This window comes from Ranitomeya imitator, chromosome 10 (assembly GCF_032444005.1).
Source record: "Ranitomeya imitator isolate aRanImi1 chromosome 10, aRanImi1.pri, whole genome shotgun sequence".
NCBI classification, from domain to species: Eukaryota; Metazoa; Chordata; class Amphibia; order Anura; family Dendrobatidae; genus Ranitomeya; species Ranitomeya imitator.
In genome coordinates, this window is record NC_091291.1 from 15,719,490 (window position 1) to 15,735,298 (window position 15,809).

The window sequence follows — 15,809 nt, forward strand, 5'->3', positions numbered from 1 at the left end:
GTCTACTATCTCGCAACAACGTCCATATATACAGAAAAGCAATGAAACCCTAAACCGGTGTATAGGCCTTATGTCCAACAGCAACACCTTGTGAACCCTAGTCAGACAGATTAGAAAGTGAAGGTTTGGTTCTGGGGTGCGAGACCCTCAGCGCTGCTGATCAGGAGGTGTACAAAATCCCAAATGTCAGCAGGAGAACAAGCGAATCCATCATCGTTGTAGAGATGAATGGTGGCCTCACTGGAGACAGCCGAATGCACGGGATCGTTTCCGAGGTTCCCATTGGTCGTTTGGACACGGACGACTCGTGCTTGTCCCGTGTCTCTGGCCGCTCACAGGGATTTGTTGTTCCTCATTCTCGGAAATGGTCAAAGTGGATGGACCCCTGACTTACTTTTAGAAATTGCAATGCGGATTAGTCTGGTATGGGAGGAAATCCGTGGGTAAAAGAGCAAAAGGAATTGGCCCACCTTCAGAAAAATTAATGGAATTATTGGAAACGGGCAAATGAGTGTGTAAGAGAAAGGAGAGAAGAGAGAGAGCGAGAGGGGCAGCGAGAGAGAAGGAAAGAGGGGCAGCGAGAGAAAGAGGAGAGGAAGAGAGAGGGCGAGAGGGGCACAGAGAGAGGGCGAGAGGCGAAGAGAGGGGAGGAGAGGGCAAGAGGGGAAGAGAGAAGATAGGGGAAGAGAGAAGAGAGGGGAAACGAGAGAGGGAGAGAGGGGCAGTGAGAGAAAGGAGAGGAGGGGAAGAGAGGGCGAGAGGCGAAGACAGGAAGAGGGGAAAGGGCAAGAGAGGGAGGGGGAAGAGAGCAAGAGAGAGGGAGGGGGAAGAGAGCAAGAGAGGGAGGGGGAAGAGAGCAAGAGAGAGGGAGGGGGAAGAGAGCAAGAGAGAGGGAGGGGGAAGAGAGCAAGAGAGAGGGAGGGGGAAGAGAGCAAGAGAGAGGGAGGGGGAAGAGGGGATTCAAAAAGAGCGGAAGAGAGGGAGGGGAAAAGAGCGAGAGAGAGAGGGAGGGGAAAAGAGCGGAAGGGGGAAGTGCAAAAGAGCGGGAGAGAGGGAGGGGAAAAGAGCGGAAGGGGGAAGTGCAAAAGAGCGGGAGAGAGGGAGGGGAAAAGAGCGGGAGAGAGGGAGGGGAAAAGAGCGGGAGAGAGGGAGGGGAAAAGAGCGGGAGAGAAGGAGGGGAAAACAGTGGGAGAGAGGGAGGGGAAAAGAGTGGGAGAGAGGGAGGGGAAAAGAGTGGGAGAAAAAGAGCAAGAGGGGGGGGGAGAGTGAGAGGGAGGGAGAGAGTTAAGGGAAGAGAGAAAGAAGAGAACAGTGAGGAGGGAAGAGAGAGGAGAGAAGAGAGATGGACAGTGCATGCTTGTTTTACCATCTGGCCAGGCAATAGTAATTGTCTCGCATTGCATGTTTCTAGTATGGCATGTAACAAAAGCATTGCCCGTAGGACCACCCTATTTGACATCTCAAGTAGCCTAAGCCTATGTGATCCAAGTGCCATAGTTGACGTGCACTTTTGTGTGGACAATTCCCGCCGCTTTCATTACCAGTGAGTACATAAATGGAGAATATATTACAGAAAAACAAAACAAAAACATGGAGCCTTCTGCACAGTGGCCACTGGAGGGAAAACCGGCCAGATAGCAGCTGTTCTTGCTCTGGCGGCCATGGGCGTTATCTCTGCGTTTGTTTAAGGCAGGGGTCCCCAACTCCAGTCCTCAAGGCCCACCAACAGGTCATGTTATCAGGATTTCCTTAGTCTTGCCCAGGTAATAATTGCATCACCTGTGCAATGCAAAGGAAATCCTGAAAACATGACCTGTTGGTGGGCCTTGAGGACTGGAGTTGGGGACCCCTGGTTTAAGGCATATGAGGCCCAATAGATTTTAAGAATTTAGTCTCTGGAAATCTGTATACAAAGATGATGTCAGACTAGTGGCGCCCAAAGAGAAACATGTGATCACGAGACAAAGGTAATGGCGACATTTATGTGGGACGCCGCCCCCAGGTTCTGCATCATTTAGAGGGGAGCTCCATTAGGAGCGAGACCTGCATGCAATCATTAGTCACCCCATCAGTCGCACTCTCTGCACCCCCTTTCTTCCTACAGTGAAAGTCTTACCACATAAATTAAAGCAGTGGGGCACAAAAAAAAAAGCTGTGTTAACCCCTTCACTGCCAGAGAGTCTGCTGCAAAAGTCAAAAGCAAACGTCACCGGCAGTGAACAGGTTAAGCAACTTCAGACAGCCTTTTGTAAAGCAATACCTTTTTTTTTCACAGTATCAACTTTCTTTAACCCCTGATTATGTTTTTTTGGTTTTTAATTTTTTTTTTTTTTTCATCACATCTAAAGCTAAAGCTATAACGAGGCCCATGTCCCTTTTAAGAAAGTTCAAAGTTCACATTTCCATAAAAGAACAACAGCTAAAATAAAATTAAAAAAAAAAAAAAAAGTAGAAAAAAAATTAAGGAAATAAAAATGAAAAAAAGAAGAGAGTTTATCATTTTTTTTGGTCTTCTTTGTCTCTCTTTCTTTCATTCATTGTTTCAGTTTTGTCCTCCACCCGATGTGGAATTTTTTTTTTTTTGGTATACGATTTGTTCCCCCTCATCTCCATGGCGCTTTCTCTGAAGTTTTTAAAAAGTTTATAACTTTTTTTTTTTTTTTTTTTAATACTTTGGCACAGAGAAAAAAAAATTTTTTTTTTTTTTTTTTTGTAAAACCCACAAATAAAATGGAAAAATAAATAAAAATAAAATGAGAAGTTTTTCAAAGAGGCCGTTAAAGCTTTTGGAACGGGGAGATGCAGGAGGGACAGTCTTTAGCTCCTTGCACCTCACCGGAAATTTTAGTCTTTTTTTTTTTATTTTTTTGGTTTTTCGATAACATTCCCTCCTTGAGTTTCTTTTTTTTTTTTCTTTTTTTTTTTTTTCTTAAAATAATATCGGCTTCTTCAGATGAGGTATATAAGACAGAGAAAGACGCACCCCTGCAGCCCTCACCCTTTGTGACTCTTGTACCTTTGTCCATGGGATGGAAGGGCTCAGAAGGAGGGGGAACATGAGATTTTTGGTAACTCTATTTCTTGGTATATATCTTCACTCTGCCAACACTCAGAGTCTGTACTTTGGCACAGCGTTAGCAAAGAATAAAGTTTTTGTTTGTTTTTGTTTGTTTGTTTTTGGTTTCTTCTTTGTGTTTGTTTTGGTTTCATTTTTTTGGTTTGCTTGGTTTTTTTTTTTTTTTGTCCATCCACGGAAACATATGATCCTGGAAATATATCCCATGAAATTAAACAAAAAAAAAAGGCAAAATAAAAAAAAAATAAAAAAATAAAGGCTCGGCAGCATTATAAATAAATAAATAGTAATTAAAAGCCAAGAAAAGTTTAAAAGCTATTGTGCATCGTCGAAGGGGTTAAAATATATAAATATTTAGTACGTAAGCGCGAAAAAAAAAAAGAAAGAAGAAAATTACCAATTTATTTTTATAAAAAAGGGAAAGGGGAAAACGTTTTGAATGTTTTTTCCGTCCGCTCTGCAAAAATAAAAAAGAAGTTTTCTAACCACAACTAGAGATGGAACGGGAAACTCTAGAGCGAGTTTTCCGTTAACAGAATTACGAAAAGGTTTTCTTTTTTTTTTTTTGTGTAGGATGGGAAATAATTCAGCATTTTCTAAATAAATAATTGGGGAGCGTAAAAGAAAACTAAAGGGGTCCAGTGTAACAAAAAAAAAGTAAAAAACAAAAAACAAAAAAGAACTAATAAATAAATCTATGTGTGTGTTTTTATAGACGTCACACATATACACAGAGTTACTCTGAGGTTCTAGAGATATGTTAGGCTTTGGATAAAGCTGTTATTTTGGTATTTGGTGTAGAAGAGGGGGAAGCGATGGGCGTTATTTCACCCATGCACCGCACCCCATGAGCGGACTCGCTCCCGCCGCAGCCTCCTCCCCTTCCTCCTAAAAAAAAAAAAAAAAAAAAAAAAAAATCTGTGGACATTCATTCTCTGCAATAAGAGAACGTAAAGTAACAGGAGGAAGGAACTTGGAGGGTCTCCCTGCCCCCACCCCCAACCTGAATTCACCTCATACATATCAGTAACTAAAAAAAAAAATGGCACCTAGCTCAACAGGACTAACAAGAGGGAGCAGTGGGGGTGGGGTTCAGTCTTTGGTTGGGGGGAGCTCTGTACACCCCAAGTAGGGTGCAGCATATTTTTGGTTTCTCTGAAGTATTTCCGAGGTTTGGATTTTTTTTTGGTTCTTATTTGGTTTAGGATTTTTGGTTCTTCGTTTTGGTTCCATTTTTGTTTCACCCCCCCCCCCCTCAACGCATTTCACTTCTTCACTTCGGTGGGGGAGGGACTTTGAGGGGGAAAAGAGGCAACACCATCTGAAAAAAAGTAGTCACACCTCTGCCCCCCTGAAGTATCCAGGAGCCCCCATTTACATATGGAGGCTCAGCTTTGGGTGCTGGTGGAGGTTGAAGGAAGGGGGAGAAGAGAGAGACGGGTTTCTTCTCTTTTCAATCGCTCTCCCCGCTGTGCTGGGAGCCTCCGGGGCTGTGCTGTAGGTTGGGAATCGCAGCCTCGCCAGATGAAGTGCTGGAGGCTGGGGAGAGACTGGGGGTACCGCCAGCAGATGCCATGCGTCCCAGGCCGGAGCCGAGAAGAGGGAGGCCTCCAGGGTTCAGGAAGAGCGAGGAGCTCATCAGACCGGGAGCGCCGGAGATGCTGGAACCGCTGGCAAGGATGAAGTTACCGCTGGCATCAAGACCGGAGAGCGGCAGAGAGCCACCACTGGTCAGAGCTAGGAGACAAAAGGTACAGAAAAGAAAAAAAAAAAAGTCACGCGGTAAACTCCATGAGATAAAATAGATGAAACACGAAGAATAAAACTGAAATAATGGCACTCATGCGTCCTTTTTGGACTCTCGCTAGCGTGACAAAAAAAAAAAAAAAATTAAAATCAGGAGCAGCAATTGTAAATCCTCCGGGGGGGGGTCTTAATAAATGGCTCCGATAATACTCAGCAAAGCGTCTTTAGTAACCAACGCGCGTTTCTGGTCAATGATGGCATCTCAAGAATCTTTTTGGGTTACTTCTACAAACTATAATTTATACCGGTAAGGCTACGTTCACATTTGCGTTGTTGGGCGCAGCGTCGGCGACGCAACCAACAACGCATATACACAACGCAGCGTTTTGCGACGCATGCGTTGTCATAAGATAGTAAAGATCAGGAAATTCGGCGCAGGGAAAACGCTACAAGTAGCGTTGTTTGCGCCCTTGTCTCGTGCGTCAAAATGACGCATGCGTCGTAAAACGCATTACAACGCATACCGGCGCATGTCCATGCGCCCCCCCCCCCCCCATGTTAAAGATAGGGGCGCATGACGCATGCGTCGGTATCCATCGCCGACGCTGCGCCCAACAACGCAAATGTGAACGTAGCCTAAGTGCCGTTCGGCGGCCTTGCTGAGGAGCATGGGATTCATTACGAGCAATGACCGCTTTTCCAGATCTTACATTTAAAAAAAATAGAAGAAACAGCCATTTGCGTTTTTATGTAAGACCATCCCCCCCCCCCCCCACCGATTTTTGATATGAAATGTCATGGAAGAAACTTCACGGCCAATCACTACGAATGTTAATGTGATGACGCATGCTATGGACAGTCCGCGTGACTTCTCCTTGTCCTACAAACCTTGTATGGTGGCTAGCGGGTTTCCAGCCATGAGGGCTGAGTTCAACCCCGGGCTGACCCCGAGCACTGTGCCCCTGTAAGACCAAGAACATGGATAAGACGGGAAAGACATTTCTCCAATTCATCGTATAGCACCGAGCTGATGGCATCCGCAGTATATAACTTATATACTCCTAGTCGGTGACTACCGGGGAACGTCATGCCGATCCAGCAGCAGGAAGGGGTCAGGGGCAATACATTCTCGCTTTACAGCGTCCTCGTTTTATACCCTTTCTACAAGTATGTCATGGGCGCTTAATGTTAGCGTTTGTGATTGATCGCGCCATAGTGCGCTTTTAGGCAGAACACGAAGAAGGAACAGAGTATACAAGGCCAGGAGCAGATTATGGTTTTCCTTGACCTCTTGGATTCTTCCTATATTGTCACTGCTCGGTTTCTCCACTTTCCGCCTTTTCAGATGTGGTGCGTCTGGTTTCAGTCTATAACGCGCCCGGAGAAAATATGAACGTGCGTCTTATACAGAAACCATATACAGAACAGATGCTTTTATTGTAAAAAAAAAAAAAAAAAAAAAAAAAAGGCCTAATTTTCGTTATTTGAGTCCTTACCCTGCACTGGGGCTAAGTCCGGTCAGGCTGAGCCCAGAATGGGTGCTGCTCTGGGGACTCGCGCTTGTGCTGTTGCTTGGAGGGGGTGTTGCAGATGGGGGTGCTGCGTTGGAGGGTGGACGAGGATGGACAAGCGATCCCAGTGCAGAAGGTAAGGTAGTCACTAAATATGGAAAAACAATAAAAGGTGATAACATTAAATTGGCAAGTTTCATATTCTGGAGCGGAGGGTTGTGAGCGTCAGTAGGGCAGATACATCACAGGGGTGCAAATAAGACACGGCGCTCAGTGAGAAGATAAGGGGGTGTCCGTTTACCTGTTGTGCTGAGATTACTGGAAGCCTGGGAAGTGAGCGTGGGGGCAGACACCGGGGGGGACACCTGGAGCAGACCAAGGAGAGGAGGAAGAATGAGAAAGTGCAGGGCGGATGAGGAAAACCAGGGGATGGAGACAGGAGGGAGAACCAAGGTAGTGCACAGCCCAAAGCACCCAAGAAGGGAACTCTGCAAAGTTTAGTTTCTGTGCGGATTTGCAGTTGATTACAGCCCGGATGTACAGTATGTCAATTATTTTTTTTTTTACGCATTAGGAAATTTTTCTGCACTGAAATTTTCCAGCAGCAATTTAATATCTGTTACAGATTCTTCTCATTCACATGTACAAAAGGGTGAAAAAAAACAATGTGTGTGCCCACGTATGCCCTACACGGCAAGCGTGCCCGCGCATGCCCTACACGGCAAGCGTGCCCGCGCATGCCCTACACGGCAAGCGTGCCCGCGCATGCCCTACACTGCCAGCGTGCCCGCGCATGCCCTACACGGCAAGCGTGCCCGCGCATGCCCTACACTGCCAGCGTGCCCGCGCATGCCCTACACTGCCAGCGTGCCCGCGCATGCCCTACACTGCCAGCGTGCCCGCGCATGCCCTACACTGCAAGCGTGCCCGCGCATGCCCTACACTGCAAGCGTGCCCGCGCATGCCCTACACTGCAAGCGTGCCCGCGCATGCCCTACACTGCAAGCGTGCCCGCGCATGCCCTACACTGCAAGCGTGCCCGCGCATGCCCTACACTGCAAGCGTGCCCGCGCATGCCCTACACTGCAAGCGTGCCCGCGCATGCCCTACACTGCAAGCGTGCCCGCGCATGCCCTACACTGCAAGCGTGCCCGCGCATGCCCTACACTGCAAGCGTGCCCGCGCATGCCCTACACTGCAAGCGTGCCCGCGCATGCCCTACACTGCAAGCGTGCCCGCGCATGCCCTACACTGCAAGCGTGCCCGCGCATGCCCTACACTGCAAGCGTGCCCGCGCATGCCCTACACTGCAAGCGTGCCCGCGCATGCCCTACACTGCAAGCGTGCCCGCGCATGCCCTACACTGCAAGCGTGCCCGCGCATGCCCTACACTGCAAGCGTGCCCGCGCATGCCCTACACTGCAAGCGTGCCCGCGCATGCCCTACACTGCAAGCGTGCCCGCGCATGCCCTACACTGCAAGCGTGCCCGCGCATGCCCTATACTGCAAGCGTGCCCGCGCATGCCCTATACTGCAAGCGTGCCCGCGCATGCCCTATACTGCAAGCGTGCCCGCGCATGCCCTATACTGCAAGCGTGCCCGCGCATGCCCTATACAGCTCCCTTCTGTAGTGTGGGATTTAGGGAGGTAGATCCAAGGACTTTTTTACCAGGTGGGTCCCATACAGTTGTCCCTTGCTCTGGCTGGGAATGAGTGGCATACTGCTACAGGGATTGATGCGTTTTTCCTTCTGCCGGCGGTTACAGAACCAGACGCGGATCACTTCCTTCTCCATGTTCAGCTGCTCAGCGATGATAAGGATCTCCTCAGAGGTAGGTTTCTGGTTCTGTACAACACAGTAATGAACAGATAAGCGATAATAGACTGAAAAGCGAATTACTAATATCCTAGTACTGACCCAACTATGAACCCATGGACTCGACACTGCAGGACTAATTAGGACAAAACCCGACACATCACAGCCTAAACCGTATCTCACCGCAATGAAGCTTTTCTCCAGTGCGTAGCGCACATTGGTCTCGATGCTGGTGCGTTTCTTGCGTCTACGGCCTGGAAGTCCTTCATAGCCTCCCCCAGGACTGCTCAGAGGGTTGGGACTCGGCAGGGTGCTGTCTACTGACATGGTTTCTGGCCAGAGGAAACAAAAAAGCGTTATTAAAAAAACTGTAGTGAAATGATAAAGGGGCGATTAACGTGAACTGCAACCTGCTCCTCGTACGAGGCCTTCATCCGTCTTACCTGCATCACTTAGCCACTTCTGGAGTAATGGTTTCAGCTTGCACATGTTCTTGAAACTCAGATTAAGTGCCTCAAATCGGGAGATCGTTGTCTGGGAGAAGTCATTGCCGTACAGCTTTCCCATAGCCAGGCCAACATCCCCCTATAAAATAACATAAAAGCCACTATAAACAATGAAGTCACTTATTAGCCTTATTACCCCCTAGATCGGTGGTACAGGACACCACTGTCGTCACATTCGGCATATACTACTGCATATGATCCATGTGTAAAGCCGATCACTAAAGTACGGGACACACAGGAGGAGGTGAGCTGTGACATCACCTATTGTGAATGGTGGATCCTGTGTTATCTACTGTATATAGAGGTGTTATCAGTCATTGTACAGGAGGAGGAGGTGAGCTGTGACATCACCTATTGTGAATGGTGGATCCTGTGTTATCTACTGTATATAGAGGTTTTTTCAGTCATTGTACAGGAGGAGCAGGTGAGCTGTGACATCACCTTCACATTTCCCATACTCCATTAATTAATACCCCTCCACATCTTAGGCATACGTACAGAAAGGAAATGGGTCTCATAAAAAAAAAAAAAAAAAAAATCACCCCCCCTCTCTACGCTACTACAATCCGTCTTTGGCTTGAGGCAGGTGGATCCGGTTATTCTTTCAATGACTCGTCTTGGGCCAATTCCTCACTAACTTGTAATATGGGAAATCCTACACAGATTCTCTCTGCAAATTTGAAGAGAATAGGGCAATCCCGACTTGCCGCGCTCTCTGGGGTGGACCTATGGCTTCAGCATGTGGTGCCGATATGGGGTGAATGTACAGCAACCACATGAGATCATATAATACTCTCGGAACACGGTGATGAAAAGTCTTTTCTTACCTGAGTGAATCCTAGTTTAATCCGGCGCTGTTTGAAGGTTCTGGCAAATTGTTCTAACTCCTCCAAGTCACTGGGTTCCTCAGGATGAGATGCTGGTTCTGTATGTGACAATATTGGTGGATCCTGGGGTCCTGAACGGGACACAGCCTTGACAGAGAACAACATGGTTGGATATTTTGTTATGGTTTCTTATTATTACCCCATCGGGTTAATAAGGGGCCCACACAGTCCCGCAGATTAGTACGATGAACTGATGGATGGACGGGTGGAACCATGGATGGCTGGATGGACAGGTGGAATGATGGATGACTGGATGGGCCGGTGGAACGACAGCCTGGTGGATGGACGGGTGGAATCAGGGATGGCTGGAATGATGGATGGACGGGTGGAACGATGGATGGCTGGATGGACTGGCGGAACGATGGATGGCTGGATGGACTTGTAGAACGATGGATGGACGGGTGGAATGATGGATGGAATCAGGGATGGCTGGAACGATGGATGGACGAGTGGAACGATGGATGACTGGATGGGCCGGTGGAACAACAGCCTGGTGGATAGACGGGTGGAATCAGGGATGGCTGGAACGATGGATGGACGGGTGGAACGATGGATGGCTGGATGGAATGACGGATGGGAGGAATTATGGATGGCTGTATAGACTGGTGGAACGACGGATAGCTGGATGGACTGGTGGAACGACGGATAGCTGGATGGACTGGTGGAACGATGGATGGGTGGGTGGATGGACGGGTGGAAAGACGGATGGCTGGATGGACGGGTGGAACGATGGATGGCTGGATGGACGGGTGGAACAATGAATGGAAAGGTGGAATAAGGGATGGCTGGAACGATGGATGGGTGGAATCAGGGATGGCTGGAACGATGGATGGACGGGTGGAATGATGGATGGCTGGATGGAAGGGTGGAACGATGGATGGTTGGATGGATGGGTGGAGCAATGGATGGTTGGATGGACGGGTGGAACGACGGATTGCTGGATGGACTGGTGGAACGATGGATGGAACGACGGATGGCTGTGTAGACGGGTGGAACGATGGATAGATGGACGGGAGTAACGATGGATGGTTGGCAGGACGGGTGGAACAAAGGATGGCTGGATGGAGGGGTGGAACGGTGGATGGTTGGAGCGATACATGGATGGATAGGTGGATTGATACATGGATGGACTGTTTGGACGTACCGGAAGTGATAAGAACGGATTACACTCACCTGAGTGGGAAGGCCAGGCCTTGGCTGACCCGGAATGAGATTCCCCTGGCTTTGTTGAGGTAGCTGGAAGAGATTTGGTGCAGAAAGGAGGCCTGAAGCAGAAGAAGAAAGCAACAAGTCTATGAAAAACACAGCAAACTAGCATTGGATGATGGTAAGATACATAAGATCTAGTAATGCAATTGACCAGTGGCTCACAACCCAACCATAGGAGCCCGAAGTCCTGGCTACAATAGGACATCCATATCAATAATATTATTGCATATCTTCTAGTCAGTGCCAACTTTGGCAATTAGTAAATTGCCAAATCAGCATTAAAGAGCAAGTTCTATAACATAATAATATACCGTAGTTGTACGATGCCAGCTGCTCCATCCATCAGCACAAGACTGAAAGAAAAGTGGCTGAAACCAGGGATGGAATGGCTACGATATAAGACTCCCGATACAAAGCTGAAGTTTTCCAAAATATCTATCCCTCCTGTCACCCGTTAATTTTGGCTGATAGGAAATTAATAGTTTCATCAAAGGGCAATAAGGAATGATTGAAGTTAAAGGGATTGTCCACTACTAGGAGAAACCCTTCTTGATCTAAATGCTTGGCCCCAATAAAATAAATTTTATATTGACCAGCCATGCTGGCACCGTTCCTACGGTGTCGGCGTTCGCTCTCCTCGGGGCTCCCGAGCGGTTGTTGTGACACATGACGCCGGCGCCCAATCAGCGCTGGGGTCACGGTCTCCGCCTTCGGACAAATCGAACATGAACAGGAAGTCCGGGCTGAAATTCCCATCTTTATAGCTGGGTATTGTAAATATAAGCATTTTTTTTTCAACTGACTGTTTATTGAAATTTTCATCTGCCATTGAGATATTACCACTTTTCTTCTGTTTACAGCTGGCTGCCTTGGAGACCGACCACTGCTGCTAGAACTCAGAGCAGTGCTTACAAACTCTTTTCTACTGATCTTGTAAGCACTGCTTTAAAAAAAAAAACTGATCAGGATCGAATATGACTCACCTTGTTGGCCTTGCCCCGCTTGGGGCAACAGGAACTGTGTGGGGGACTGGAGAGGATGGCCAGGAACAAGAACCAGTTGCTGGAGTTGCAGCAGTTGCTGGATATCCTATGTAATTGACAGAATTTAGTAAAATATAGTAATTAGCAGCTGTTAATTGGGTGTATCCTTACACATTCTGGCCCGGTCAGCCCTAATTAGATAATACCAGACTATGTACAGAAATTGTGCAATGCTCCATTTCCCCTGTGGGGGAGCTGCAGGGAACCAAAACACTTTTTTTTTGCCAGGTTTATGTTTGATGCACATGTTCATGAGGTGTACAAATCGGGCTCAAACTGGCTGTTTAACTATTTAAATGCAGCGGTCACCTCTGACAGCAGTATTTAAATGGCCGTTTTCGTTCAGCGCAATCATTTCTGGCGCCTCTTGACACAATCGATATAGTAACGGGGGTCCTACTAAAGGCACCGTCACCTCTATCTTGGTGCCCCCTATGAAGTCCAGAGATCAGTAATTTTACTATATAATGCAGTATTGTAATAGTGCAAGCGATCAAATGCAGGTGCAATAACCTAAAAAGATGAAAAAAAAAGTAAAAATTCAAAAACAGTAAAAAAAAAAAAAAAAAGTTTCCAAAAACGATCTAAAAAAAATAAAAAATAAAATAAAAAATGAAACAATATAGAACTGTAAATCACGTAAATTAAAAAAAAAAAAAAAGAGAAACATTTGGAATCGCCAGGCTCGCGAATGTCCAATCTATGAAAATATAAAATTAATTAACCCAAAACAAAACGCCAAACTTGCTTGCGGTTTTTTTTTTTTTTTGTTAACAATTTCTTTTGGGAAGAGCTACAGTCTAAAAAAAAAAAAAATTTTTTTTTTTGTTTTTTTGTTTTTTTTTTACCATTTCATCCTTCTAGGAATTTATTTAATTTTTTCAGATACATTGAATGGTAAAAATGAATGGCGTCAATATTATTATTATTATGGTTGGCTTAAAAAAAAAAAAAAGTTACGGCTCTTGTAAGGAGGAAGGACAAACAAAAGAATGGAAATAAAAATTGACTCCGGTTAATGTATGATGACTTTTTGGAAAGAGCAAATGAATCACAATTTTATTTTGATGTTTGAGATAAAAATTATTCTGGAGGGGGGAGATTCATTAGTGAACGCAGAAGACTTTCTGCCTTAGGGCTTGTTCACATGCTGCATTTTTTTTTTTCGGGGGGAAAAAAAAAGGCTGCACTTTACAGTCCCGGCAAAGTGAATAAGAAGCCTGAAATCTCATGTACACGCTGCCTTTTTTTTTTCCCCTGAGGATTTGAACCCTCAAAAAATGTCAATTCCTTTAGCGTTTATTCAAAGTTTCTCACCCATTCAAATGAATGGGGAAAAAAAACGCAAATAAAAAGCACATTTTAAATTTTTGGTGCAGAAAAATCTGCTGCAAATGCTTAAAACGTCAAGGAATAACAATTTTTTTTTAAAAATGATGACTTGGGCACTTAAAACTTGTTCACATCATGTTCTGCATTCCTCTTGACCCAGTACAGGATGCATAGGTTCACATTGTGTGTCAGGCTTTATAGTTCCCCGTTGCCTGCATTTCACACGTGACCATCGGGATCAAGTTTTGTTTTTTTAACAGGACAAGAAAACAGACACTATCTCACTTTTACGTTATGTTGAAGAACAATTCAAGTCTATGGCTACAGGATGCGACAGGACAGGCATAATGACTCACCATCCTGTTTGTTGTAGGTTTATTTTTTCCAAAAAGTTAGCAAAAAAATAAAAAATGATAACACCTTTATAATAATAAGAGACAACTGAAAAGAGTAAGTAAGCTTGGGATTGGATACTTAGAAACTATATCAAGCATCCAAAAACCCAAAACTAAAAAAAGCAGTGTTGCTCCTAAAAAAGAAGTACTGTTGCTCCTAAAATAGAAGTACTGTTGCTTTTATAAAAACGAAGTACTGTTGCTCCAAAAATAGAAGTACTGTTGCTTTTATAAAAACAAAGTACTGTTGCTCCTAAAATAGAAGTACTGTTGCTCTTATAAAAACGAAGTACTATTGCTCCTAAAATAGAAGTAGTGTTGCTCCTAAAAAAGAAGTACTGTTGCTCTTAAAAAAGAAGTACTGTTGCTCCTAAAATAGAATTAGGTTTACTCCTAAAAAAAAAGTAATGTTGCTCCTAAAAAAGAAGTACTGTTGCTCTTAAAAAAAGAAGTACTGTTGCTCTTAAAAAAAGAAGTACTGTTGCTCTTAAAAAAAGAAGTACTGTTGCTCTTAAAAAAAGAAGTACTGTTGCTCCTAAAATAGAATTAGGTTTACTCCTAAAAAAAAAGTAATGTTGCTCCTAAAAAAGAAGTACTGTTGCTCTTAAAAAAAGAAGTACTGTTGCTCTTAAAAAAAGAAGTACTGTTGCTCTTAAAAAAAGAAGTACTGTTGCTCTTAAAAAAAGAAGTACTGTTGCTCTTAAAAAAAGAAGTACTGTTGCTCTTAAAAAAAGAAGTACTGTTGCTCTTAAAAAAAGAAGTACTGTTGCTCCTAAAATAGAATTAGGTTTACTCCTAAAAAAAGAAGTACTGTTGCTCCTAAAAAAAGAAGTACTGTTGCTCTTAAAAAAAGAAGTACTGTTGCTCTTAAAACAAGAAGTACTGTTGCTCTTAAAAAAAGAAGTACTGTTGCTCTTAAAAAAAGAAGTACTGTTGCTCTTAAAAAAAAGAAGTATTGTTGCTCTTAAAAATTTTCTGCTCACAATACCATTGGGGTTTTAGTTTATAACTGAACCCATAGCGTTCTGCAGGAAGCATTGTATAATGGATACCACTAGTGCAGAATGGATTTGTAATGGGGTCCATTGGGCTTTGTTTAAATTTTTCATCATTTTGGTAGACTGTTAAACAAACCGAACATTTAGATGTGATGAACATAGCCTTATTTTCCCTTACCCCTTCTTTTCCTAGTGCCACCAATTAACCCCTTTTTTGGCCTCTGGGGGTGTTCACAGTGAGCAGATATATTACTTCTGTTTGTATGGCACTGTAGATATGGACCAGTGTAAACTCCCAACAATGTCGACCAATTTTAGATAAATTGCTCAAAGAAATCCTGAGTGTTTGTACACGTTCCTGTATACCACAAGTTCAAATTCCTCATTCCCAATCAGTCATCGTGATCCCGGGCACACGCCTTGCTCACCTGTGCAGTGAGGTGGATGGGCTGGGACAAAGCAAGTTGTGGGGGTTGCTGTTGGCTGTTGGGGGTAGACTGGCTGTCGGACCCTGACTGGGAGGCGCTGGCGGCAGCAGCGGCGTTGGATTGCTGTACAGCGGCTGCTAGAAGCTGAGCTTGCTGGAGAAGCAACTGCTGCTGTGCAGGGAGGAGTGCAGTTAGCTGCAGGCAGGATAAATAAAAGCATGGGGGTAAAAAAAAAAAAAGCAAAAAGAGGAACCAGAAGGGATGAAAGAAAGGGGTCAGAGGTACAGAAGAAGAGCACAAACAAAGTGGAACCCAGGAGACATTGTGGAAAGAGAAAAAGACAATGCAGTGAGAAAAGCGAATCAGAACGATGCAAAGCTGCAAATGCTTTTCTATAAAACATGCAGTCGTATCCGACACCATAAAGACTGACACAGGCAGAAAAATTTAGAGAAACCAGGTCAATGCACAGCTCATTTACCCCACCGGCGATTCACCAAGGTGTGTAAATATTTGACTGCTGATCAGTGTCTTGGCGGTTTAGAAAAGTCGGTGAAGAAGAGATCACAAACATCTGGATCCAACAGAGCAAGACAAGCCAGCAAACACAAGGTAAAGGGCTTTAACAGCCGTGATCGGACAGAACATGGCGAACTCTATATATTTTCGAAAAAATGAAGAATAAAACAAAGAGTCTTAAAAAAAAAAATAAAAAAAAACCCTTACGGTTTTTCTTTCTACAGATCTGTGTGTCTCCGTAGAAAAAGAAAAAAAAAAAAAAAGACAAGCAGCAATCCCTGTGTAGCCGGATTCTGCAGGCATATTCTCATCCGCTAGTTCCCAATTTTAGGCTAAACATACA

At 45.0% G+C, this 15,809-nt stretch overlaps 1 protein-coding gene across 3 annotated transcripts in view; it reads right to left on the reverse strand.

The window, feature by feature from the left end:
- Positions 1 to 3,643: 3,643 nt before the first annotated feature.
- POU2F2 (POU class 2 homeobox 2) overlaps positions 3,644 to 15,809 on the reverse strand; it is a 117,959-nt gene continuing 105,793 nt past the window's right edge. Inside the window, exons 7-17 of one of the 3 annotated variants that reach the window (XM_069741002.1) lie at positions 14,948 to 15,142; positions 11,735 to 11,840; positions 10,716 to 10,807; positions 9,483 to 9,629; positions 8,593 to 8,734; positions 8,333 to 8,481; positions 8,003 to 8,179; positions 6,635 to 6,698; positions 6,319 to 6,481; positions 5,711 to 5,784; positions 3,644 to 4,813 (exon numbers count right to left, since the gene is read on the reverse strand). In XM_069741002.1, coding sequence (XP_069597103.1) covers positions 4,530 to 4,813; positions 5,711 to 5,784; positions 6,319 to 6,481; positions 6,635 to 6,698; positions 8,003 to 8,179; positions 8,333 to 8,481; positions 8,593 to 8,734; positions 9,483 to 9,629; positions 10,716 to 10,807; positions 11,735 to 11,840; positions 14,948 to 15,142 — 1,593 coding nt within the window. In that variant the 3' untranslated portion in view covers positions 3,644 to 4,529. The remainder of the gene's footprint in view (positions 4,814 to 5,710; positions 5,785 to 6,318; positions 6,482 to 6,634; positions 6,699 to 8,002; positions 8,180 to 8,332; positions 8,482 to 8,592; positions 8,735 to 9,482; positions 9,630 to 10,715; positions 10,808 to 11,734; positions 11,841 to 14,947; positions 15,143 to 15,809) is intronic. The other 2 variants (XM_069741004.1, XM_069741005.1) reach the window with 2 other exon arrangements.